The following is a 26109-nucleotide window of genomic DNA, read 5'->3' as shown; positions in this document are numbered from 1 at the left end:
TGTTTACGCAACACAAGCTTCCCGCTTTTAGAGGAATTCCTCTGTTTACACGAGCATAATATAGAGATATTTTCATAGCTAATAGCATCTTAACGATTGTTGAAGTGAGATGTCTTACATGTCGTGTTTCAGACATGTTTTAACACTCATGTTTATGCCGCTGGAGAGGCTGTAACCCTCTACATCCTTCTTCGTAGTCCCAGCTTCGGTGTTCATTCCATCACCTGGCAAACTGCATTACAGACAACACAGCTCATCACGGTTGTCTCGTATTAATATGTAATGGAGGAGTCCAACATATTCTACCTCCTGCCAGGTCGCTGAATGTCAGATTGTCCGCTTGCAATATATCCACCATTACTCATAGCACATTCATAGAGTCAGAGAGTGAAAGGTAGGACAGCCTTATGCCCTAGAAGTTGAATCTCAACTTTCAGGCATGTTATTTAAAGTCTATAAATGATCATCTCAATGGAAGGAGAGATGAAATCATTCCTCTTTTTGTAGTGCTGTTGTTCATCTTAAGCTCAAGTGTCTCTGTTAAAGAATCTGGGTCAGTCTGTATGGAGGCTAACATGGAGACATAATGATTTATTCAGTTTTCAGCCTAAAAAGACGAAAAGGAAGTGATATTTGATGTAGTGTGTTAGAAAACACGCCTCTGGTTTGTCCTGTTCTCCTTTTGCACGCTATTCTGTGGAAACACTTTCTTCATCTGACTGTTCTCCACACAGCAACAGCGTGTGATTTACAGTTCATCCAGCATGATGGAGCCTCTTGCTTTAGGTTGAAGAGTTCAGTGCTGATTAGGAAAAAAAGAAGGTTCTGGATGTTGTTAACTTGCACATCCATTCTGAAAAAAGTCTTAAATCCATGTCACTAAAATTACAATTTTCTTTTGTGCATTTGTCTCCTTAGAGGTCTTAAATTTAATTTTTAATGGTCTTAAAAAGTTTTGAAATTTGAGTGAGTGAAACCTGCAGAAACCCTGTTCTTTGTGTTGCATAGACTCCAGACAAAACAGCAAATCCTACAGCTTTTGTACAGAGAGAGATTTTAGACATCCATTTTCTTAGGATTATTTTCTACTTCCATGTTTCTCCTGCAGGTCCATCGACTATGACACAGACATCCTTCCTCTCTCTGCTCCTCCTCTTCTCCCTGGCCTCCCCGATGATTATCATCTGCAACTAACAGAGTCCTCGTAAGCCCCTCACATCAATGTTTACACACCACACCGCCTCCAGGTAAACCTCCCCTCCACCCATGATGTCATTCATGTGAGACTGTGGTGCAGGTGTGAAGATCAGGAAATCCAGCTGACGCCAGAGATGATCAGAGCAGAGTTCTCATTGAGGAAACCTACCGTCTCGAAAAGCAACCTCACCATGGAGACAATACCCAGGTCAGTTCAAAGTTGGATTCGTTCCAGCAGGGTCGACAAACTCACATACAGAAGGAAACACTTTTTTCAAGGCAATAAAAACAGTTGAAATAAAAAAAAGAAAAACATGTTTGGTTTTAGGAGGGGAAGCATTCTGCATAAACAAAGCATAAAGTTAACGAATGAGCACATGATGTAGCTGGACTTTCTTTCGACAAGTGCTTCCTGGCAGCTGCATCTCATTGGATGAAATGCAGAGGTCTTTAGCTGCTGTCTAAACAGTGAAGCAGACCTTTTCTTTGAATTTCATCCTGTGGCGAATCCGCTCTGCCTCTGTCTTCCTCTGACATCTTGTTCATAGGTTCATGTTGTTAAATGTCCGTCTCAATCTTATCAAATAGGAAACATTGTTCATCTTTGGAACGTCTGAGATTGAAATGATAGATGTGATAAAACATTTTTATTTTCAATTTGAAATTGCAGCTGAGGAAAAAAAGGTCGTCTTTGTAGAAACGTGGGATGTTTACTGTTTTGAAGTGTTTTGAGCTACCTCTCCTTCCCTAATATTGACGTGAAGCTGCTCCGTTACAGGCTGGAGGTGATCTACACATCTGACATCTACCAGACGCAAACAAGACTGATGGCCAGGCTGGAAGACCTCAAAGAAGAGGAGTTTGAATAGGCAAAAAGGCGCTGCACACACACACACACAAGCACACACACACATCATCTTCAGGAATAAACACTACTGCTTTCCTCCGGAGGAACATTATTCAGCAGCCATCCTACTCAGCCTCGTGAAAGACACTCATTTGTCTGTTTTTGCCACTTCTGTAAAATGAAACCCAGTTACTTTGGCGCCCACCTGTAAGGCTTCTTCCTGCCCACTCAGAATTGCCCATAAGCCACCCTTCTGAGCTCTCAGAAAGGCTAGATCCAGCCTACTTGATCCAGCAAAGGCACAGACGCAGAATGTTCCAACATCAGCTCTTAACAGCTTCATTTTGACAGAGCTATTTATGACGTAATCTGAATTAAAAAACGTTCACAATTTCTTTTGGTCTGACAGTGAGTAGCAATTGAGATTATTATTATTTTTTGCTGTATTTTTTGCGAAAATTCAGCTTTTAATTTGCCCTAAAGCCCCGTTGATTTGCAGCCATCCAGGGACCGGGTATTATTCCAACGTTAATTAGAGACATCAGTTCTACATTCACACTTATGCGACTGTAAGGGGAAAAAAAGGAAACAGCTGAGGTCAGGATTTAATTATCAGAAGAGCTGACAAGCTGTGAAGTCACTGGGATGCAGTCCAGCAGGGCGCATGTGCCACCTGTCGCCCATAGAGGGAGCTCCAGGTCTATGACTCAGATTTAGCTGCTTCTGTTTGCCTATCAGTGAATGTGTGTACACTCACTGTAAAGAAATAAAGTAACACTGAATTGCCTGTTTGTTCTCCCTTGTAGAGAAGCACACAAAGCCACAAAAAAGGTCACATTATTTAGACATGAGGTTGAATCCAACAGAAATGCAGAATCATGCAGCTGTGTGCTTCAGATTACATTAAGATGACAGTAGATTGTGTCACTTTAGATGCTTTTTTTGGATTCAAAGGAAAATATTTTATTTTCTTATTAACAAATATCACAAAATGTATTTTTGCTTCTTTACTGGCTGAAAACTAAAATACAGCAAGTAAGTTAAGCATGAATATTGGAAAAATATCCATACCACTTGAATCTGTTGGGTTTTTGTTGTTGTATTTTACAACATTTATTGTTGTGAAATAAATGTTACAACAATTTATTTTATTTTAAAATATCTGAAAAGTGTGGTGTGCAGTGAAATTTAGCTCCTATGAGTCGATGCTTTTTAGAACCACCTTTCTTTTGCAATTACTGTACTGATACCGTTCTTTTAGATAATGCTGTTACAGACAGATATAATCTGTGAACACAGATTAAACATAATAATTCAGATTAAAGCAGATTTCTTCTAAACTATTCCATTAAAGCTCGAGCAGGAGGTTTGTACTTATTGGAAGGTGAACTTCTGTCCCAATAAGGGTTTGCAGCCTCTAATAGGATTTCTCAAAGCATTGGCCTGTATTTCGTTCAATATATTTATTCATTCTTTTAATTTTTTTTTTTTTCAATCAGTGTTTTAATGTCTGGAGAGCATTAAAACGCTGCTCTCCAGTCAGAGGATATTGCTTATAAAGCAGCAATATCCTCTGATCATTTGCTGTGCTTTCTTTTTTCTTATCTAAATGACAAAGTACATACAATCCAATAACGGTAAGAGGAAAAAAAGATTCCCACCCATTTTTGAGCATTTTGATTGGTCTAGTCAGCGGGAACGTAAAAAGCGTTGTGAGGCTTTTTCAAACTCAAAGTAAGCAGCATATTGTAACTGATTCTTGTAAATATATGAAATTAATTGAGAACTGTCTGAACTTCTTCCAGGAAATGTATTCCTCCCTGGACACATTTTTAATTGACTCTAATGCTCCATTGTAGGACATTCTGACAAACCAAACAGATAATCACTGATTTGACTCCTATAAATTTCTTGTGCTTTTTCTCGTTTGTCACACTGATCTGTTGCTTGTGTCTGCTGTGTTTTTTAGCATTTATTATCTCATTGTTGTCCCACTCTCTAATGCCCCATTGATACGTGTTGCACCAGGTGCTGGTTTCATCCTGAATGCTAATGCATGCAGCACCTTTTAGATTTTTGCTCAGAATCTCCTTCTGCTGCTGCATCTTCACTTCATCGATCACTGTTGGGATCCCCGGGTATAAATCATCGATAAATCTCTTCTGCTACCTGCTGTCTCTTGATCGTCCTTCCTCAATCCAAAAAGCTGTTTTTGTCTCATTTTGCTAAACTATTGTCCGACACTTCTCTATTCACATCAGCCAAATAAAGGTTGAATTGTGTTTGGTTCAACTCTGAGCGAAGTCTAATGCTGAAAGACTTTAGGAAGCTAAATCGATTTAATCTCAGACATAATTCTTTAGCTCTCAAGGCTGTTTGAATGTACTGATAAGATTAAAAGTCCTTTAAAGATTCCTTTACGTAACTCTGAGATGAAATTACTTTATTCACGTCTGTGCTTTCAGCTGAAGCTGAGACTTAAAACATAATGCTCACCAGTCAGAAATAAAACATAAAAAAGCTTGTTGATATCACATCAACTCTTCCTCATTCATAACAATAATCTTCCCTATGAAAGCCATGAAATCTTCACTGACTGGCTCCTGTGTACATGAAGTTTTTTTGCTTCTTTGTCTTTGTTGGCGGCGATTTTCAAAGGCCTTGAACCGTTAAGCAAGCAAAATGACTGAAAGGGACTTTAACTTACTGGAAGTTCAGTACATTTAAATCAACACTTGATGTAAGAAAACTGGCTTTATAATCCTGTAGTGAATAAAAATCTTGTAATATTTCAACTTATTAGAATAACATATTATTTTAGGGGTTTTTGAATTTATTTGGACTCTTCTTTGAAGAACTTTCCTGGCAATTTCAACAATTTTTAACAAAATTTGGACGTACAAGTTGAAATTGAGTCCGCATTTAAATTGTACTTTCTTAAATACATTAACCTGAATCTTCTGTTGAACCTTTTTGGTGTTGAGATTTCTGACTACAGCTGGCCATTCCTGTTTGTCAAGAAGAATAAAGAGGGTTTGGTATGAATTATGTTTAGAGGATTCAAGATGATGCTTTCAAACTTAAGAACACTGTGCTAGCAAATGAAGCATGGTGGTGGGCGCATCATGCTGTGCATCTGGTTTCCTTTTAGTGCCTTGGATAGAGGATGGAATAATATAGAAAGAAAACAAATTCACTTGTAGTTAGCTGCTAACTTATTAAAAATGGCAAACTTATACAAAAATTGGTGTTTCCTGCATTTTCTCTGGGTCATATGTCCAAACGTTTCATGTTGCTTTTCCATTAAATGCATTGTATCCAGTGCATTTGCTTAAATAAACCGTTCAGACTGTAAGAAAGTGACAGCCATCTCAAGCTTCAGCCCATTTGAGACAAACTGTTAGGTGTTAAAACTCCTTACTGTTTTTCTGAATGACTCTCTTGTCTCTGATAACAGATTAAGAACCAGAATAAGAAAATTTTGACTTTGAAAGATAGTGTGGCATCGGTTTAACAAGTTTCCTCTTCCGCTCTGGCACATTTTGTCTGTGTCGTGTGAAAAGCTGTTTTTATTTCAAAATGTCAAACTTCTTATAGCGCTTTTTCTCCGTTCGCTGTGAAAATTGTTAAGTTGCTTCTGAGTGACTCTTTGCAAAGGCCTGTGTTTTCTTTCATTCACTTGGGGGGAAAAGCAAACATGAGGTTGAGTGTTGCCAATAATTACCTTCGCTTTAAATGTCAGTCATTTATTTATTTCTTGATTATTTTATTCTACAATCACGGACTTTACTGCTGCATACCTTCTCAGATGCAGTAATTGACATTAATTACCATTAGCATTTGCAGTGTTTTGTGCTTCTCCAGTTCTGTCTTGATTAGAGCACATTCTTCACCATAACAATAGAAAAATTTCACTTTATAACCTTCACTCCCACTCTCCTGGTTTCTGTGCTGAATGTCGGTGTACTGCAAACCCGTTCATGTAGCTGGAAGCAATAGAAAATCCCTGGAATCCTCTCTGAGAGGGGCTTTGCTGAGCTTGTGATGGATTCAATCTGCTGCCTTAAAAAATGACAGCTGGTATCAGAAGGTAAAAAAAACCCCAGCTTGGAGCTTTTTAGAAATATTGCAGCATTGATGTTGTGGAATATAGGCTGAAAACAGATATTTACATGCACTGGAGAAAAAGATGTAGTTTGACAGTAGATCAGACTAAACGCTTTGTGTTCAAATGCCAGAAGATTAAGAGCTTAGATTAATATTCCTAGAACTTGGGAAAACCCAGATAATTATGTCATGGCTTCTGATTCACAACTTTTGAGATAATCACAGACAAGTATGTGCATGCATTTATAGTCCTATCTCACAGAATCGTGGATCTACATTAGATACAGTTTCCATATTTTTAAGAGGTTGCATTAATCTGTATAAGAAATTATATGAAAGAAAATATGATGGAAATATTCAACAATCCAGGGATTTATTTGATGTGAGACATTTAAATCAACAAAAGCAAAAGATGAGTGAAACATGTTTTAATGGACTGAAGGAGCGCTCAGAGAGGAAGAAGCTCTAAAAGCAGCATACAAAGTTAGATTATGGCTTACCAAAGAAATATGTTTCCATGAATGATAGAAACAGATATTTAAATGCTGGTCAAAATGACATTTGATACATTTGGAGGTAAAATGGAAAGATTGAAAACCTGAGAAGAGCATTTCAACTAAAAATATGGCTAATTATTCTACCAAATAATGAACATTTTCTCAATAGTTCTTCTACCATTTATTAAATATAAATGATTTTGTTAATCTCAACTATTCAGAAACAAGAAATTTGTGATTTAATGTCAGGCAGTAAAAATGGGAGTTTTGATTGTTGATGAAGCATCTCAATTTGAGAAATTTGCCCTTTAAGCTCAGTTTGTTCTTCACCAAGACAGAACAAAGCAGTGTCTTCACTACTGCAGAAGAAACCCAAATCTGTCCGTCCGTCTTATGAAAAAGACAACAAAATACCTAAAACTGCTCTGCCCTGATTGGAGGAACAGAGTCTTGGGCCCCTTTCCTATAAAAAATAAAAAGAAGAAAATACCCATTGCGCTCTCTCAGTGGATCTAATTTCAGGAATGTCAGAGCAGAAATATGACTCAAATCGACATCTTGGCCCATCCAGGAATCTAAATCTGGTACGCCTCACTATTTGATAGCCTGCAATATGGCTTTCTACATGAAGAGCCATGCGTTTATTCCACCTTTTTGAGGGGTGTGCAGTGTAGCATTAAATAGGCCACCGACACAAACGGGGGGCTGCATGAATCCCCCTGATATCTCCACAAACCAAAATACAAATGTTTATTTTTTGGTGGGCGTGGAGGAAACAAATGGCAAATCAAATCCATCCTTTTTCTCTTTGTCCGGACAAGTCGGTAGGCTTTTCCTCGGATTTGGTATTTATGGATGAAAAAAAAGTGGAGGGTTTCAAAAGCAGCAGATTTCAAGACTGTAACACTGGATGTCATGGTTCGACAGTGATTCTCAGGGTATATTTCAGTGCAGCTTCAACATCTGAGCTCTTATTATATTTTTTTCTCATAGATAAAGATAAGAAAATATTCAATAAACCATCTGCAGCTGCTGATCTTCACCAAAATGGCATTTTAAGCCCCAATTTATGCTTTTTGTATACTGGAGCTGGACAACACGCTGCTGCTTCTGAGCTCATCTGGGACTTTACCTTTTTAGAGTTTAATACATAACTGCAAAACATGGAGCCTAGTCGGAGTATGGCGAACATTTGAAAGTTAAATGGACAAAATTAGACATGTCAGGTGAAGTGTGACGACACATTTGCGGTTTTATTGTTGCTGGCACTTTTTCAGAGATAGACACAAGATTTTCTTTGGTTCAGCAGCTGTGATGCATCAGACATGACACTTCTTTATACTTGGAGGTGGAAGTAGTCCTAATAAAGTTTGACAATAGTCACTGGCTGAGTCCCTTGTACCCAAAAGTGAGACATTTATTTTTAAAGCTTTATTCTAAGTAACAGTTTTTCTAGGGAGACTGAAATATCCACCATATACATCCTTCATATAAAGATAGATTTGTTTTGTCTCAATTTTTAAAAATCAGACAAACTTTAAGTGCCTTAAAATATAACAAGACTTCTATTTAAGACATGATATATGTTCCTTGTTGTTTTTGTATCCATTAGAGATGCAAGTTATTCATTAATGAGCCAAACTAAAGTTGATTGATCTTAGCAATCGACGAACAATTAATTGCAAAAGACAAAATTTTTCAAAATATGCTGAATTACAAAAAGAAAAACACATTCAATTTGAACTTTACTTTGTGTTAGCTATATTAAATACACCACCATCTTTAAAACGGTATCTGGCTCTGATTAAAAATGACCAGCAGCGCCGTCTGTTGGATGGTGGCCAAACTACAACGCTAAAACAAAGTCTCAGCGGATGTTATTAGTTAATCGAAGACAGCAAACTTGGACTAAGACAAAAATCTCAATGTGTGGGATAAAACACTGTAAAGAAATGTTTATGTATGTCTTTCAGTTTTGCACATCTAGAAATGTTTGACTATTGTTCTTAAAGTTGACGATTTGTCAGATTGGACAGGAAGGATTCTTCTGTTTGTCTCCTTGCTTTAAACTTCTACTTAGAAATATTGTGAAATTTCACCATATTACCCAAAAGCAAGCAGATAATACTGTTGTAGAATGTCATCCCTGGGTTTAAGTTACATTTTGATAAATGTTATAATTAGCTTTGTTGCACTCCTGAACCAATCGTTCACGGAACAGTACCTGGAATACTGACCGGGTTAATCCTGTCCAAAGTCCAAGAGGACAGAAAAAGAGACATAATATCACTTCCATTGTCAGATAAATAGAAACTCTAAGTAGTCCTGAGATTTTTGGAGCTTTTACAGAATCTATTGGACTCACATTGCTTCTTTGCTCTGATGAGAAAACTATTCTGAATTCATCCCAAACTCTGAAAGCTGCATCTTTAGACTGACCTAAAACAACTTAGGAGAATCAGAGAAGTAGTTACCATCTGCTTGTTTACCACTAATTAGCTTAGTAACCGCAGCAGAAACACTCCGAGGTAAGCTTCAAAGTTTCCCATGTATCTGTCCAATTACTGAGAGAGAAATACTCCATTGTACCCAATGTTTTTTCCAGGGAGTGTTTGCAACTCTGCAAGTGCTCACTCAATTTTTTTGAAGACTTGGTTTTATTGTCTTTTGATTTGCTTGCATACAGTGTTATTGTATGACAATTGAGGCTTGTTTTCAGAGGCGACTGGGTCAAGATGAGAACACAAGACAACAAAAGGAGGAGACATTTTAGACAATTGGCTCTTTGTCAGCTTCAAAGTCAGCTGTACAATAGAATAACTCTGAATTTTAGCATAAATTACTCAAAGCTGAGAGTAAATCTGCTCACTTTGTGATGTTCCTACAATTTGAGCATGCTTGTTTATTTCAGTCTCTTTAGCATTCTAGCTTCTATAACAATTCACTGCACATAATTATTTAGCACTGTGTACCTACTTATTACTGCCACACAGATACTGGGATTCTTTTAATACCTTTCAATTAAACACCTCCAGAGTTTACAATAATGAAGCCTGATTCATCCTTTGGTCTGTCTTCCCTCGTATAATTAGGGTTGCAGACATGAGACTCATTTAAAGATGCTTTAGCTTTTTGTTCTGATAAAGAAATTGCTTTAGTAGAACATTTGTGCCCCCTCCACGCTGCATGGCCCAAAGTATATAAGTGGTTAAGTCAGTTCCTGCATGATAACCAACTCCACCATTCTTTGATTGGGTTGGATTAAAGTCCAGACTTTAAAAATGTCAAAACCCTGCAGTGCATTAGGTGTTGCTCTGGGTTCTTTCGTGACCATCTTGGACTAATTCATCTATGCTTTTCCATTTTTTTCAACATTTTTTCAAGCATTTCATTCACAAAAAGCAAAAAAAAAAATCAGAAAATCCAGGATTTCTTTCCACTTTAATCTGAAGAATTTTTTCTCTTTTGAAATCATTGTAAATAATAACTTGAAATCTCTGGTTCTTGCACTATTTATTGAAAAATATTGGGTAATTTTAGTCAAGACACTACAATGAAGATAAAATAAAATTTTATTGTTAAAATTAACATTGCAGAGACATGGAAAATATAGTAAATGTCACTGGAAGTTGCAGGACACCTTCATTAATGTCTTGAAATGGTAATTTTCAATGTGCAGAACACATTTTCCAAAAAAAGACTGCAATCACTGAACCTTAAAATTATATGGAAATAAATCCCTGTCAGCTCAGGCATCTTGGTAGTACCGCTGGTGCTGAAATGATGATTTTCCGTCTTTCATTTTCCCCTCACTACCTACCTCTTTTTTCTATCTGATATTTTTCAACCAATCTGCTGCCAGATTCATGATTCCTTCAAAGCATGGGGCCATTCTGGGCAAGTCATACATCTCTGTGTGTTTTGAATCTGCATTCCTTCAAAAGATAACTACAGCGGTTGAAAATGTGTGACCTGTGCACTCTACCGTCTTGTGAAATTTGCTGTGATCAGAACTTTACTGCCTCCAAATCTCATATTTCTGAAATTGACTCTACGGTTAGCAAGCCTGGCAAAGTATTTCAATTAACATTCCTCGCTGTGAGTTTCAGCAACAATGGCAAAGTGTTCCAGCTTTCAAATCTGCCACAAATTAGGGTGAATGAGAACATAAATTATGATACCGTCCAACTGTGTAATTGTATGACTGTCAACACTGAATGAAAAGAGTATCAGTTCTCCCTGAGAAAGCGACTAATTGGTCTTTTATTGTTCTAAACTTGCGGCGATGCATTGCTCTCGAGCTGTGCTCCTTATGTTTTAGTATCTGTAAAGTCTTATTTATTGCTTTTTTTAAAATAATTTACTGTTGTTAGCTGAAGCCTGAATGTTTGCAGGTAAGAAAAGAGGATTTTGAACTGAGACTAGAGTTTACTGGAAGGACCCAAAGCAATATAAAACCTGGGGTGATATGAGCAAGAGTTACAAACCAGCATTGTAAGCTTAGAATCGGCATATTTTTGCAGTAATTTTAACATTTTATGAGTAGTGGCAGCTTATTTATGTCATAGTCTCCACTTAGCTTGGTGGCTATCCTCAGCTAATGCCAAAACAGACGTAATCACACCCACTATAGCCTTGAAAATACAACCTGTCTGTGAATAGATATAGTGTCACAATAAGACCACTAACGTATAGAAAACAATTCAGTTATCGGTTATCTCCACACAGATTATTAGTTGAATTATTAGTTTTAAGATTATTAGTTTTAAGATTAGGCAAAAGAAGAGTACCGTCATAATTATAGAGCATTTGAATAGCATAGAAAGAGACTAAATGATGTAGATATTGGGCCATTGTGTGTCAGATCTATAAAAGAACAATGACAGGACTTTAATTACTTAATGATGTGCTTCATGAGCTATAACAACATACAACAGTTACATTGTAGTATAACTAGAGTGTTAGTAACTGTAAGATGTTGTGTTTTCAAGCTTTTGGAAAAAATGTTTGCAACAAGTCAGCTCCACTGACCTGCAAAAGCTAATTATTCACACAGAAATCATTCAGTTTTTATAGATCTCTGGCATAAATCAGACGCATTTCAGACAAATAATATACTGCAGAACTGAGCTTACACTCCCACCATGCTTTTTTATGCAGCATCGGCAATTATGCCTCTGAAATATCACCTTAACATATCATCAGACGACCTGGACTGGACATTTAAATACTGCCTGCCCTCTCTTGTGCCTATCATGGAGGGCAAACACAATATGTCTGAACTGCAGAGAGTCCACAAAAGCTTTCCCTGTCTGCATGATAAAATATAGATAATGACCTTATCTAAAGCTCTCGATAAGACAGCTTTAAAATGCTTCATAATTAAGGAAGATAATGAACTAGTGGAGTGACAGAAATTATGAGAAAAAGGCAACGGAATACCTCAAAGATTTCAGCAATTATGCAGGGAATGAATTCATGTAGGGAACAAAACGAAGAGCCACAAAGAATAAATCATCTACTAAATTAATTGTATTCAAGGTCAAAATAAAAAAGAAGAAAAAAAGGCTTAAAGTTCAAAGATATATATATAACAAAGAAATTCTATCAAAGTTTCTGTTTCAATTTTGATTGCTTTTGAATAAAATAAGAAGATTCTAACATATTTATTATGTCAAAGACTTTCTGACGTCTTTCTTCCTTCCTCACTGGAGACTTTCCCTTATCCTCTCACTTTGTTTTACGCCAAACCCACCAGAAAGTCACAAATTTCTCAGTAGTAGTTGGAGATTGTTCTGCTGCAGTGGAGGATTTCTTCATTCTAAAGCTTTGTTCACCTCTTCTGTGTGTGTTTGTTGTGTCTGTGCATCGGTTTCAGTGGGGCAGCACTTTAAACTGCTGCAACCACATTAGACGTCAGGCTCACGCAGCAGCAATGGGTTAATTTGGCTTCTTATCAGCTGTTCAGAGGAATCCCGAATGAATAAATAACAGCAGCGTTTAAACTTTAATCCTCCGTGCTTTTACCGAGAGCAATTATTTGTTATGCTTGTTTTCACAAGAAAAACAAGAAAAACTCCAACATAGCGGGAAAAAAATAAAATAAAAATCGCATTTTGTCAAGCTGATAATAGATGTCAGAGTTCATGCATGCATATGAAACACTATTCACCAAGGCTTCGCTTTGTTTTATGCAGTCACTGCACAGTTGGCACGCAAATCTGATTTGCCGTGGCGCTATGGCATGTTGTTGTGGGGAGCAATGAGCACCTCTCTTGATTTACTGTTCAGTCGAATACAAACAGCAAATATGACATGCACGCCGAAGCGCTATCCCGCTTTCACTTTCACAGGCACATCTGAAATGATCTGTGTGGAACGTTAACATTAATGTGACCGGTGGCAGCATCCTGTCACTTACACAGGCTAATGGAGCCATTAATGTTACATATATCATGGCTGGAGAAAAAAGCTTTTGAAAACAGAAAATTACACCGTAAAGCACAAATTAATGGATTTTTTATTTATTTTTTTTGCTTCAAGGAGAATACTCCAAATATTTGAAGTGTGGATAGAAACAGAGTGGTTTTCATGTTTAGAGAATAAAATATAGTATGTTACCAGCCATATCTTTTGTTGACTTGTTTGTTGATTATTATGGTTTACACAAAGATACAGGTCATCATTTTATCCAGGTCGTACCCTCTTCCCTCTTTTCTCCTTTCAGTGTGTAAACAAACCATTTTGTGCCAATGTTCTTAACCATTGCTGGTCAGTTTTCTTCTCTTCATAGTCACAAAATGTGCAATGTTTTAGCTGTTGCTAGGTAGAAGACTAAGATTGCTAATGATTCATTTTACTTTTATAATATGTATTTTTATAATTAACTGTACTTATCCAAAACAAATACGTTAAAATAAGTATTTGCTGCAGGTAAGATAGTAACTGCTCATAACTACCCGACATAATTCCATTCCAAAAAATCCAAACAATCCTCAAAAACTCTGTTCTGCTTCGGTTTAAGAGTCCAATGTTGCAACGTTCATGTCTTACGTAAGCTGAACAATTGTAAGAAATGGCACTTAGCTTAAAATGGCACAGGTACTTTCGCAATTATGCTGCTATTACAGATCCACCATTGACATTTCAAGCTCTCATTCTTTTATTAGCTCTCAACCCATTCCACCTTGTTTTTCTTTTTCTCTGATTAATACAAAGAGATGCCGATCGTTTCTCAAGGGATCCTGTCTCTGCTGCCTTGGGCGGGCGTTGCGCAGCTACAAATGAGCCAAACTGCCCTCCAACTAGGTTTAAGCCCGGCACTCGATTTCACTATCACCTAATCTGGGTAGTCAGGTGTTGATGGGAAGCACAGTGTTGTCAGGGGAACACGCTTAACGTTGTATTAGCATCAGCATGTATGCAGCGAGTGCAGCAGGAGAAGGTGGTGAAGAAAAGGTCAGGAAAGACACCATGGTGGGATCTGTGAAGGCGTCACAAGAAGAGAAACACGGAAAAAATGGATCAGTGCATTCTTTTAGTGTCAATGTATGAGTTCAGTTTCAGTCGTGGTGTTCTATCTTGTAAGAAGAAGATTCCTTTATTTCTTTTTGTGAGGAAAAAAGTCATGTATAACATCTGATATTTTTCCGTCACGGTGAATCTCACAGAGATCTGACAAGATGGTGGAAGTGAAAGAGCAAAGACATCATCAGCTTCAACTTCTCTTTCCATCCCTATTAGCGCGGCCATGTTAACATGCTCCTCAGGTCGCTCCAGGAAGGATTTTCACACGTTCACACAATTCTCAGTTGGGAACTTTACAGCACCATCAAGCACATACCCAGGAAACCTTAAGTGGTTATTAAAAAAAACTTTTCATCTCTTTTCATCAGTTTGTTGGCCGTATGTGAATAATAGTCGTTTAAACCTAATAAGTGGTTGTACTCTTGGAAGCAAAAACTCAGGAACTGTTGAGTGGAGGAATTTCAACCCACTCTTTCTTACATTAAGTGCAGTTGAGCATAACATCTTTAAACTGATTGTCTGTCAACCGCTATAGAAAAGAGGTAACATCAATTCTTGAGTAATTTATGTTCTAAACCATTACATCCCCTCTACTATGATTTGTCTTCAGTATTTTTCTGAAATGTTGTTAGCTTCACACCAGATGTTTCAGGAGGAAGATCAACTTTTCAAAAAACGTCCACTTTCATCTAGTCAATGCACAAGATGGCTTTCGGCGAATGTGAGATGGATGTCTTGTTTTTGCTTCTTTGAACTATTCTTTAATCTCTTTTGCTATTTTTGCCTAGTTTCTTTCCTATAGCTAAATCACAAACACAGACCTTAACAGAGGCGAAACATTCCTAGTCATTCCTCTCCCTTGTTTTCTCCAACTGTGGATGATATCCTTCATGGGAGCCCAACAGCCTAGGAAATGACTTAGTAACTGATAGATGAGCCTGAAAAAGATTTAATAGACTTGGTTGAACTTTGATTTAAAAATAAATGGTTAATTTATTATTTAACAGGCGGAAATAATATTTTGTTCAGATAGGAGTTTGTCTTAAATAAAATCACTATTTGAAAATGTTTTTTTTTATCTTGACATTGCTAACAGGTGTTTTTTTGTTGTATGGAACAGTTGGCATCTTTACTTAGCAAATCAGTAAATCAGACCATCTGACACTCTGCGCCTTGAGTTCTTTCACAAATTCACTTTTTCAACTTCCTTTCCCTCCTAGATGAAATCTTTTCCAAGTCTCCTATAGAGGTTTGAAAGGTAGTCAGACTGCAGGCGGATTTGTTGGCTGCCACTGCATGTGGAGGAAGCTTAGCTAATGATGTGTTTGCTTAGCCAAACTTTGAGCTGCTCACACATTTTTCTTCCATCTACTGTATGTTGATGTAGTTTTGCTTTGCAATAATGGATGTGCTGGTTAAACGTAATGTCTAAAGCAGGAATTTCCAGTGTAATATTGATTGATTTAATTTCCCTACTGATTTTATAGAAAAAAAATTACATGGTCAGTGGAAGCGCAGCTACAGCTGGCATCCATAAATCTCCAAAATCTGTGAATCATATTACTTTAAGTTGATACTCCTTTGACATACTTTTGTTTGCTTTTCCCCAAATAGTTGACTCCTCAACCTTCAACTATAAAGCCGATTTTTCTGCCTGAATGTTTTTTTTCTCCGACTATATCAGCTTTAACACTTCTGAAAGCCACTGCATCTACATCAGCTGGCAGAGATGAATGTTCTCCTTAAAGTTTTCTGTGTTTAATGATGAGCTATAAAAGCGTTTGTTTCTTTTGACACCGGTGGATGTTTTACGGATGCCAGACAATTTATCCAACAGACGGAAACAGTTCTTTGGCAGTATCTGAACAGCAGTGGCAATTTAACCATTTTTCTTCATCTCTAGAGAAATCATTATGTCATAATTATGTGTGATCTGAAATAAATAATTAGTATGGGATTGCGTAGGCAGTTGATTGGTTGATTCTCTGGGCTTTAGTCCAAACAATCTCAGTAGTTACAAGAAAGAAACTAATCACAAAAAACAACAAAAAAATATTTTGATTTGTTTAAAACCTGCTGCTATAAGATGGCATATCTACATGATTGCAAAACATTCTAACTTTATATATTCATTCTGACTGGTTCTCCATGCATTCTAATCACTTTTCCGTGTCTTTCACCGTGTTGTTCTCTGCATATGATGTTCAGCCTAATGTTACATGTTGTAAAACCATATGCATGCTGGCAGCTAGGCCTTAAGCACATCCAACCTGTCTGCAAATGCTGCACCTGTCAAGACGACTCCATGCTTTCTGGCATTTTTATTTCCACCCACATTTCCCCATGTTCCCCTGCAACACACACGCACACACACACACGCATCTGCACACCGGCTGTTTATTATCGTTGCATGGCTAGAGTCGGCTTCGATTCAGCCCATCAAGTGTTTCTTTTTTTTATAACTCAACAGGGTTAGCCTTCAAAATTATTGGCAAAATAGCCCACAAATCATTGGGAAATGATTTTTAACTCTCCCAGGTTTGCCCAGTGCAACCTCACTATCCCCCTACCTCGAGAAGAAATGAACTCAACAGCTTGCTTTAGCCTGTATATATGTTTCGATGACTGGCTAGTGGTAATCTGTTAGCGCCTCTTACTGTGAGCTACGGGGCTTACAAATCTCTCTGGGATCACACACACGCGCACAGATACACGCGCTCAAAAGCACAAAGACAGAGCGACACAGCTGCCTGGGAGACGTGGCAGACATGAGGGATTACCAAGGGTTACCCACTGTTCGTATATTCGGCATATTTGTGTTCTCGTTTTTATACCCCAGAGGGAACCTAAAGTTACTGACTGCACACTGATGTGGGGAACCTGTCACTATGAAGATGAAGGTTGCAGTCACATGCAGTTACATTTCAAGTAAGCTAGGTTTTAAATAACCAATAAAGGCCAAGAAAATGGAGCTAATGTCTCAGTGTGCATGCATATGAATGAATGTGCTCTCCTCTTGTCTCCGCCTCCTTTTATTTCTGTTTATAAGCATGTTTGAGGAAGGCCCAGACCTGTTAGCGTAATGTGCATTTTCCCAACCCACCTCTAACCATTCATCATGACATTTACTGCACGGCCCTTCAGATAAACACCTGATGAGATGAAATATTGATTTCTCCCTCCTGCAGCCACACCGTTTCACTTTCACACACAGAAACACACACATCTTCTCCCACCCAATAAAACTGTAGCCTCAGCCTCAGCCTCTGTGTCATAGCCTCTGTGTATTTAAGAGCAGTTGAAATGATTTGTGTGCAGTGGCTGCTCTAACATGTCACTAGTTTTATTCCTCTCATCCATATTTCTCCCACAGCAAACAGCAAGAGATACATCATCAGATTTTACTTGAACATTTCTTAGACTAACTGCAGTTAGTGAACAAAAGCAGATGGAGGCAATATTTTACTTTGTGCCTACCTGAAGTTTATAGAGTTACCCTCAATTAATCAAAGGGCTCACAAAATTAGGACATGTCTACAGGTGCTTTTGTGTCTGGAATAGGCTTTGTCTGTGCAGTTGAGAGTATCCTAGGGGAGAGTTGTGCACCAGCCGTGCTGGTTCTGCAAACTATTTGGTATCTTTACGCCTGGAGCAAGCATTTCTTTTTTTGGTGTAGAGGCAGTGGACATCAGTCACCTTGTGCTCCCTTTCCTCTTTTCTGTTGCATTCAGAACATACAGGGAACCAGCTGGGCCATGGAGACGGTCCAGTTTGCTGACATTATGGTGGTATCTGCTCTTTGCTGATGACACTGTCCTCCTTCAGTGAACCGTAACTGCTGATGTCCACCAGAGCCCTTTGCTTGGCTGACTGTGTTGTGGATCAGCACCTCTGCAGTCCCTGTTGAGCGGCTTAAAGAAAATGTGCCAGTATTTCAGATGTCATATGAGGGAAATCATATTTTGGTCCAGATAAAGTACTGGAGGTGAAGAACCTTTGCTCGCCCTACAAACCTTTAGCTACATTTAGATATTTTTGGATATACAGTGCATCTAAAAAGTGTGCAAACAAAAAACAGAAAGTCATTAAAAACCATTTTCTATTTTTAATGTGAAATGTATTCTTTACAGTTGAACAAAAGTTCAAAGGACAGGTCTGGTTTAGGTTTATTCTTGGTATATTATTCACAGCACACGAAATGTAAGTACATGGATTTGTAATTTTGACCATCTAGTGAACTTTTATGTACATTCTCCACAAAAGTGGGGCACAAGTTGAAGAAATATAATTGTAAAAAACTTTTTATTTTGTGCCAGCTCAAATCACAATTTGTCCTTTTATCTTACGAAATACCAACATAATGAATGTCATTCCCATTAGCCATTGCTAAACTCTAAAGGTCATTGCTACTCTGGCTTTTGTGCCTTCGAGATTGGAGCTAAAATAGGGGAAAAAGCAACCATTGGTGAGAAAATCTTAGTCCTCTGTCTTCTTCTCATCTATGTGGAGTTGAATGTTTTACATGGCATTCCTCTTGTGTGTTGTTAAGCCAAAGCACTGCCAGTGTGCTAAGTCAAGACATATCACAAAGACATTTATGTTTTGATTATCACAGATCAGTGGACTGAAGAAAATCTGCTCAGGATGACTCAATGAACTGAAGTAATCTGCATAACATCACTGTTCTGCTGTAGCAATACACATTGTGTGAAGACAGAAAATGTTGTCTTACTCATAGGTGCATTAATGGTTGAGACAGAGCCAGCTCTGACAGCCAGGATATATGTACGCTCCTCACCACATGCTGCTTATGTGACACATCTCACCCCCAACACAGATCACAGCATCTTGCAAATGTGAAAATGACTCATCGAGCTGTCTAAATACCTTCCTTCACAGCTCCTTTCACACTTGGCAAACAATAGGCCGCACCAATCTGCACCTGTTTACCATGGCTATTACCTTAGCAAGCTGGAAAGAGTATTGCAAATTGTCTTGCACTTCAGAGACCCAGCAAAGCCCGTTTTTTTCTCTTCCTTTGCGCGAGTCAAATGGTGGCAGCTAAAAAATGTTTGCTGCAAACTCAATAAACTCTGTGTAGCAAAGACTGGAGAAATTTTCTAGACTATTGTTTGGAAAAATAGATAGAAGAAACCAAATCAAAAGGTGGAAGAAAGCAGATTGAATTGACTTTTTTATACATGATTTATTGTCATTACAAACTTTACACATCGCCAACTGTGTCTAGTAGGTCAGATTTGCTGTCAGGCCAGAGAGATCCATCAAGTTGTTCTGTGTACAGTCAGATTTTGCAGTCGACGCACGTATGGCACACCAGCTGCAACCCTGAAAGCACATAGCCCTCCTACATGATTCCTGATTTAACCCTGTGAATGGGAAACCATGTGGGGCCAAACTGGTTGATGATGAGTAATCCAGAGCAATTGATAGGGCATTACGATAGAACTCTCCTATATGAAACTTTGATCTGTCTCTAAAAACATTATGTCTAATTTCTAATAGTTCAAACACAAACTCTTATGAATCAGTAGATTTCATTGTTTCCCTTTAGTTCCTTCTTGTGCTTATAAATTAATCATTTTCAGCTCAGACAGCCACAGGACAAAACACACATGAATTTTAAAGATGAACAATCAAGATGCATTTCTCAACATCACAATGATGTTAAAAATCATTGATCTGGTTTTTCATATGAGTTAGCATAAAATAACAACACATAGTCAGTGTACTACCAGCAGTTGTTGAATTTATTTATGCATCCTGTTTCAGAAAAGATCAACATGTTTCATATTACAATAAAAAACAGAAACTTTTGACAGAAACAAACATTTTATTCTCTGTGCTCATGCTCAGCCATGTTTCTGTTTCTAGCGTTCTCCGTGTTTTCTAAGATCCGATTAACAGATATCTGGTCTATCACTTCACTGATGTTACTGTTTACAATCCTCACATAATTAAATAGATGTTAAATGTATTTAATCTGAGTTAAACTGCATCATTTTCTAATATAATTTTAAGGAGAGTGACTGAGATCTGGCCTGCCCAAACTTATCATTGATTGAAATTATTGTATCTGTGTCTCCGCTAAACCAAAGGTCAGCAATAGTTTACTGTATGCTTGATGTTTCAGAATGGAGCGGCTGTTCTTCACTTATCATTTTAACTTGTTTAATGTAAAGGAAATTAGATTAGCAGTGCAGTCTTAGAGTTTACAAAGCAAAGTAATGATTCACTGCAATTTAAACAAAGTTTCCTGCTTTCCAAAGCCCATGCAGCTCAAATCATTGATCTTCTGATTTCTGCATGCTTCTTGTTAGGTTTTGCATCCTGTAAGTTTATTTATTCTGACTATTATTTCTGCATTATTTATGGGGAAGACATGGATTTTTCTGGTATTTTCTTGGAGCTGGTTTGGTTTAGTTGAGGCAGAATGTAGTAGGAATCTGTCTGTTTGTCAGCACAGTTTGTCCTTTTTAGGTTCAGCAATCAGTTGGAGGATCCTTTTCAAAAACCTTTAATAAGCCTTAGTTATTAAATTGGAATATTGTTGTTTTCAAGTGACTTTGATTCTGCTATTACATGCAAATAAAAAAAGAAAAGATTGACTACATTTACATTTCATGCCTTATTACCGTTTGCCAAAAGACTTAAACTTTTCCTGTTTCTAGAACACAATGTGTATTTCTTGTTGAATTAGTTTTTTGGTCCAGTTGTTTTTTTTTCTCATGTCGTTGTCAGTTAAAGACTTAAATGAATAAAACAAGCTTCCAGGCTCTCTGGAAAGGCGGGTCTATATTGTGTTCTCCATTAGAAAGGTGTTTGTACCTTGAGCGGGGGACAGTGTTTATGGTGTGAGGTCTCAGAGGTGTTGCTTTGTGACACCAATATGGCAGACTGTTATTCCGTAATGAGCAGAGAAATGGCATCCCACTCCTCAGCTCTCGCCTTGCCAGAATGTATCAGACCTTAAGCTATTTTTGACAGCAGCTGACAATAGTTGCTGCTTCTGCTCCTGGTGGAAAGGGGGACAACGGTGTAACTGGACTGCGTGCTCTCTCAGAAATAGGTGCAGTCACTTGTTGTTGACTTTCTTGTAGTTTCAATAATGCAACATGGTTTGAAGAGTTCAGTTGGGTGGAAAAGCATGTTTTTATTTTTCATTTTTTGCTTTGGTCGAAGATTCAGATCTCCTTAATTATCCTGTATGAAGACAAACTGTGTTACCTTGGATTGCTCTAGAAACAGGTCTCAGATTCTCAGCGCTGTTTCAATATGTTGCTTTCATGGGTTTGACTTGCTGTCAGAAGTGCAAAAATGAACGATCTCTCTCAATAAGCTCCTGACAGAGTCGTTCCCACGCGAGGCGAGGCTCAGTCGTAAGTGACGAGCTCAATCAGCCTCTGCATGTTGCTCACTCGCTGCAGATCATGGGGAACGCTGGGATCTGGTGGCTGAATGTAACCAAACAGCTGATGTTTTTATGATGCAATCGCAGCGTAAAATGGGTAAGCGCATCATCCGCGGCCCAACAGTCGCTCTTTATTTGGCTGGTGTTTACTCAGCAGTGGAGCCTGTGGGCACAGTGTGATCCACAGCACAGTCAGGGAGGGATGTACATATATGATCTGCATGTGGTACTGTGGGAAGCCCAGATTTTTTATTTTATTTTACTGCGGTATTCTAAGAATTATTAGAAGGGGTTGCAACAGAACTGAGACTGGAGTTGAAATTTTTCCAAGTTGTAGCAAGAGCAACAATGGAAAGGTTTAGATCTAAGCATATTTTGGAATGGTCCAGTCAAAGTCCAAACTGAAATCCAGTAGAGAATCTGTGGTAAGATTTAAAAATTGATGTTCACAGTTCATCTGACGAAATCTAAACTGTTTTGTAACATAAAACAAAACATTTGAACTATTTATCAGTCATACTTGTAGTTATAATAGTAAAGATAACACTACTATATTATATTATTTGTGAAAATACCACACTTTTTGACCAGTATTTAAAAAAAATAATAATAATTTGAAGGTAAAGTATTTTATTTATTCGAAAAAATAAAATTTAAATTACAACAAGCAATTGACTAACTTTAATTGTGGTGGAACATTTTCAGATTTTTATTTGTCACATAAATATTCAGTCTAAATGAATCGGTTGTATTCTTTCAAGAAACTTTATTCATTTATTCATCTTGAAAATCAGTTCAAGACAAATTGAGTCTAATTCAACATTCCCAGTATATAAAGTAATATCACTAATATCTTGAGAGGAAAAAAAATTAAAATGCCAAATACTATCAGTTGTTGGATTTTAAAATGAAAGTTTTGGTGATTAATACTTTATTTGATATATTTAATTTCATTCCGTAAGACTGACAGTTTTGAACACAGAATATTATTATTGATGCTTGCAAAAAAGTAAAGCAGATGAGTGATATATTTTTTTTGTAGCAAAGAACATTTTAGTTGTCAAAACTCTTCCTAAACAAGATTTATGCAAGTTCTTATACAAAATGAAATAAAAAGCTAATTTTTAAATGAACTCAGAATCTGTTTGTATCTGTCTCCACACTCCAGGCTCGAGTTTCGCCTTCGTCCTCATTGTGACTGAAATACGCCTCTGCCTCAGATTACCATACTTCATGACAGCTGTTTTAAAATATTCTGTCAGTGTTGCAAAAATCCAAAAGCCTGATTTGCACAGCAAGCAGGCGTACGGTGGCGACTAAATAAATTGGCATTTACTTTCCCCTGCACACCAAAGCAGCGTGTGACAAACACGGTGCTCACCCAGTCATTGTGCCATATTGAGAAGGTTTTCAAATGCCACGCTGATTTGCATGTCTCCTCCTGCCAAAGCGAATGAGCAATTAAAGCATGTTTGACTCAAGGAAGACAGGCGGCGCTTGGCAAAAATTACTCATTGTGGTTCAGCCCTCAGAAAATAAGCAATTAACACCTGCTTTCCTCCCCTCACTCATCCCTCCTGGCTCTCAGTAATTATTTTCAAACCTTCCAGTGCGCCATTAAATCCAAAAATACAACCGTGTGTATGTACATTTGCCGCCTGCCTTCCTAAATCCCTTTTTTGCTTGTTCCCCCACCCCCATTGAAGCTGGACAAAAAAAAAGATTACAAAATTAAACTCCTTTGCTCATGTTGTGACACAGTTTAATAAGACAACAAGAAAGAAAACAAACTCTTTACTCCCAAACATCCCGACACACACCAACACCAGCAGCCGTAGCTTTTTGCTGCTCCGGCTTCATCCATTCAAAGTAACAGCAGCACATTTTCCGATGCTCCTCTCCTAGTGGCTGAAAGACATCCAGAGATCAAACATCAGAGGGTCGGGTCCGTTTCTTTCTATTGGTTTGAGTGTGTTGTAATCCGAAACCATGGAAACCAAGTCGCATTTTCAATACAATGTCCTCCACCGACGCCATCTGAATGAAAACTCTTTTGTGCACTTGTTGTTGCTTTACTAGCTCCGTTATTTCTTTTGAGGAAAGTGGAAGACAAATCAACGCTGGTGAAAACTTGACAGGACTTTTTGGATTTGAAGGGAGACGTGGTGCATTTCGCTAAAACAACGGCAACTCTATTCTGCAACCAAACTCACATCTAATGATTGCAAATAAGCCGGATGAATGGAGAAGAAAAAAACGGAAACATTTCTGAGATGGAGATGCAGCGTGTCTTGTCACCATAGTAACTCCCTCTTGCAGCCTGTCTGCCCAGAGATACAGACATGCTGTCCTGTAGTGGAGCTGCTGAATGGCTCAGTCTAAGCAGCAGGGAACATGTTACATTATAATGTGTGAATATTTCTTCTTTTTTACCTTCAAGCCCCTGACTGGTTTTAAAATGAAGAAAAAAAAAACAAAAAACTTCAGTTTTTGCTCCTTCTTTTCGTCATTAGTGGAGAAAAGGGAGGAACTGGTGAGGCTGCAGACTCCTCTTGAGTTATGCATGGGAAATTACACAAGCAGCAGGAATAATATACCTTATCTAAAAAGGAAGAGAATAGCTGAAACTGAATCTACATCCCAGCTATTGTTACCATAGTAGCACAGCTGGCTTTTACAGGAAGTAAGTAAAGTTTGGCGAGTGTCTTTAGCTTCTACGTCATCCTTCTGCAAAAAGCACAGCAGAACAAAAATACAAACCACATTGCACATTTTAATAGCTTCCACAGAGAGTCCTTTCAGTATTCATACTCTCACAGTAAGATTGTTGAAAACTTCCACTGGTGCATGCTTGAAGCATTTTGAGTCTTTCGTGGCTTGCCGGCGTGAAAGCTGGTGTGTTTCAATTGGTTCAACAACATCTTTTAACACAGAAGCCTAATGTAAGGGCATGAAACTTTCAAAAGCAACATGAGAACAGCCTCTGCCATTAAGCACACTTCAACTCCAGCGCGGCAGCCACTCCATCACTTTTGTTTTGGACTTGCTTTCTATTTTTTTTTCTTCTGTTTTTTTTTTCTCCTACAAAAAGATTACCTCTCTTCTTTCTCCTCTGGGAGAGCAAACAGATATGTGAAATGAAAACAGAAGTGAAATAGGTTGGACAATGTATAAATGGCAAAATAGAGCAAAGGAATGATTCGATGTCCATCCAAACATTCAGGAGAAAGAGAGATGAAAGATGTGATCCTTTCTGTGTGCTTCACTCAAGCTGGGAAAATACCACAAGGCCTTTCAGGGGAGACATCATTTATTTAAGCGGTTTACATGGAGGAGAACATCATGTAGTTCTTATCTAATTCTTCTCCTCCATCTAAATGGCGGAGAAGAAGCAGGGGGTGGTATTCCCTTTTCAAAACACTCAGGAGTCCTTCCTCTTTTTTAATATTTACTATGCTTCAGTGCTGCATCTTCACTGTTTAGAAGAGAAATACTTTCCTTTCACTTATGCTTGAATAAATTGAGATGCAGGACATGACAGGGGTGTTAAACTAGGAGAGGTTATAGGAAGATAAATAAAATGCATCATTCTTAACTTCTTGTGTTTATTACCAGAAAGTAACCAGTATTAGGTGAAATATTTACTGTTTGTAAGCCACACGTAGATGACCTCAGCTTTATGATGGGAGAGAATCGACTTTCTCTGCTTTCTTTTTAGACTCAAATGATGTTCAGCTTTATTGTTGAACAAAAGCTTTAGCCATAATGAGAGAAAATTATTTAAAGTCTCAAGTCTTGTTTGACCTTGCAGACAATCACACTTTGTATTTTTGGAGAACCAACTCCGCAGAGTCGATTAAAAAAAAAGGTTCAGAATTACCTCAATTTGCACACAATCCATGAGTCTGTGTCTCTTTTAGAGATTCTCCAGCCTATTGAACCTCAGGCTTCAAATCTCATTTGCTGAGCCATGATACTCAAATTCAGACTTGGGGGAGCAGCTCGTTCCTTCAGTAATGCACCGAGCTCGTTCATATCTCTGTTTTAAAATGTCTCTTCCAACAAAAAAAAAAAGAAGTATCTATCAAGGTTTAACTAGCTGATTTATCTGTTAGCCGTCCAGGGTAAAAAGTCAGGATTTCTCTTTGGCTGCCTTGGTTTTGTCCTTTCTTCTTGTTTCTTTTAAAAGTCCAAGAACTTTCTGAGCATCGCTCTAAATGACCTAACTAGATCTTTATTGGCTGTTGCCGAATCCCTTTGCTTCGTTCTGCATTTTCCTCCTTTGCTGCGTAAGTTATTTCCCTCACAGTTAAAACCATCTGCAGTGAAACCATCAGGTTCTGGTGTCAGTCCTCAGAGCGGGCAAAAGGTACCAATTTCTCTCCTGTCAGCTTCAATTGAACGAATTGGACTGCAAAGAGTTGCTCCACTACACAGAGTGTTGTTGTTTCCTTCAGGGGCCTGGCAAGCACTTTCCAATACCACCCTCTATTGATGCTTCTAAT

General features: G+C 38.0%; 1 protein-coding gene across 5 annotated transcripts in view; it reads left to right on the top strand.

The window, feature by feature from the left end:
* The window catches only part of cfap221 (cilia and flagella associated protein 221), a 91697-nt gene that overhangs the window by 19596 nt on the left and 45992 nt on the right, over positions 1–26109 (top strand). For 3 of the 5 annotated variants that reach the window (XR_008608138.1, XR_008608139.1, XR_008608140.1), the window contains exons 24-26: positions 1109–1204; positions 1298–1405; positions 1976–2066. Coding sequence is in view for 2 of the 5 variants with exons in the window: in XM_055059665.1 (XP_054915640.1) it covers positions 1109–1204; positions 1298–1405; positions 1976–2066 (295 nt within the window). In the remaining 3 variants the exon portion in view is untranslated. Of the gene's footprint in view, positions 1–1108; positions 1205–1297; positions 1406–1975; positions 2856–26109 lie in introns of those variants that run through there. The other 2 variants (XM_055059665.1, XM_055059663.1) reach the window with 1 other exon arrangement.

The sequence above is a fragment of the Poeciliopsis prolifica genome, unplaced genomic scaffold, assembly GCF_027474105.1.
Source record: "Poeciliopsis prolifica strain line A6 unplaced genomic scaffold, Auburn_PproV2 SCAFFOLD055, whole genome shotgun sequence".
NCBI lineage: Eukaryota > Metazoa > Chordata > Actinopteri > Cyprinodontiformes > Poeciliidae > Poeciliopsis > Poeciliopsis prolifica.
This window is presented reverse-complemented; position numbering and strand designations above follow the sequence as displayed.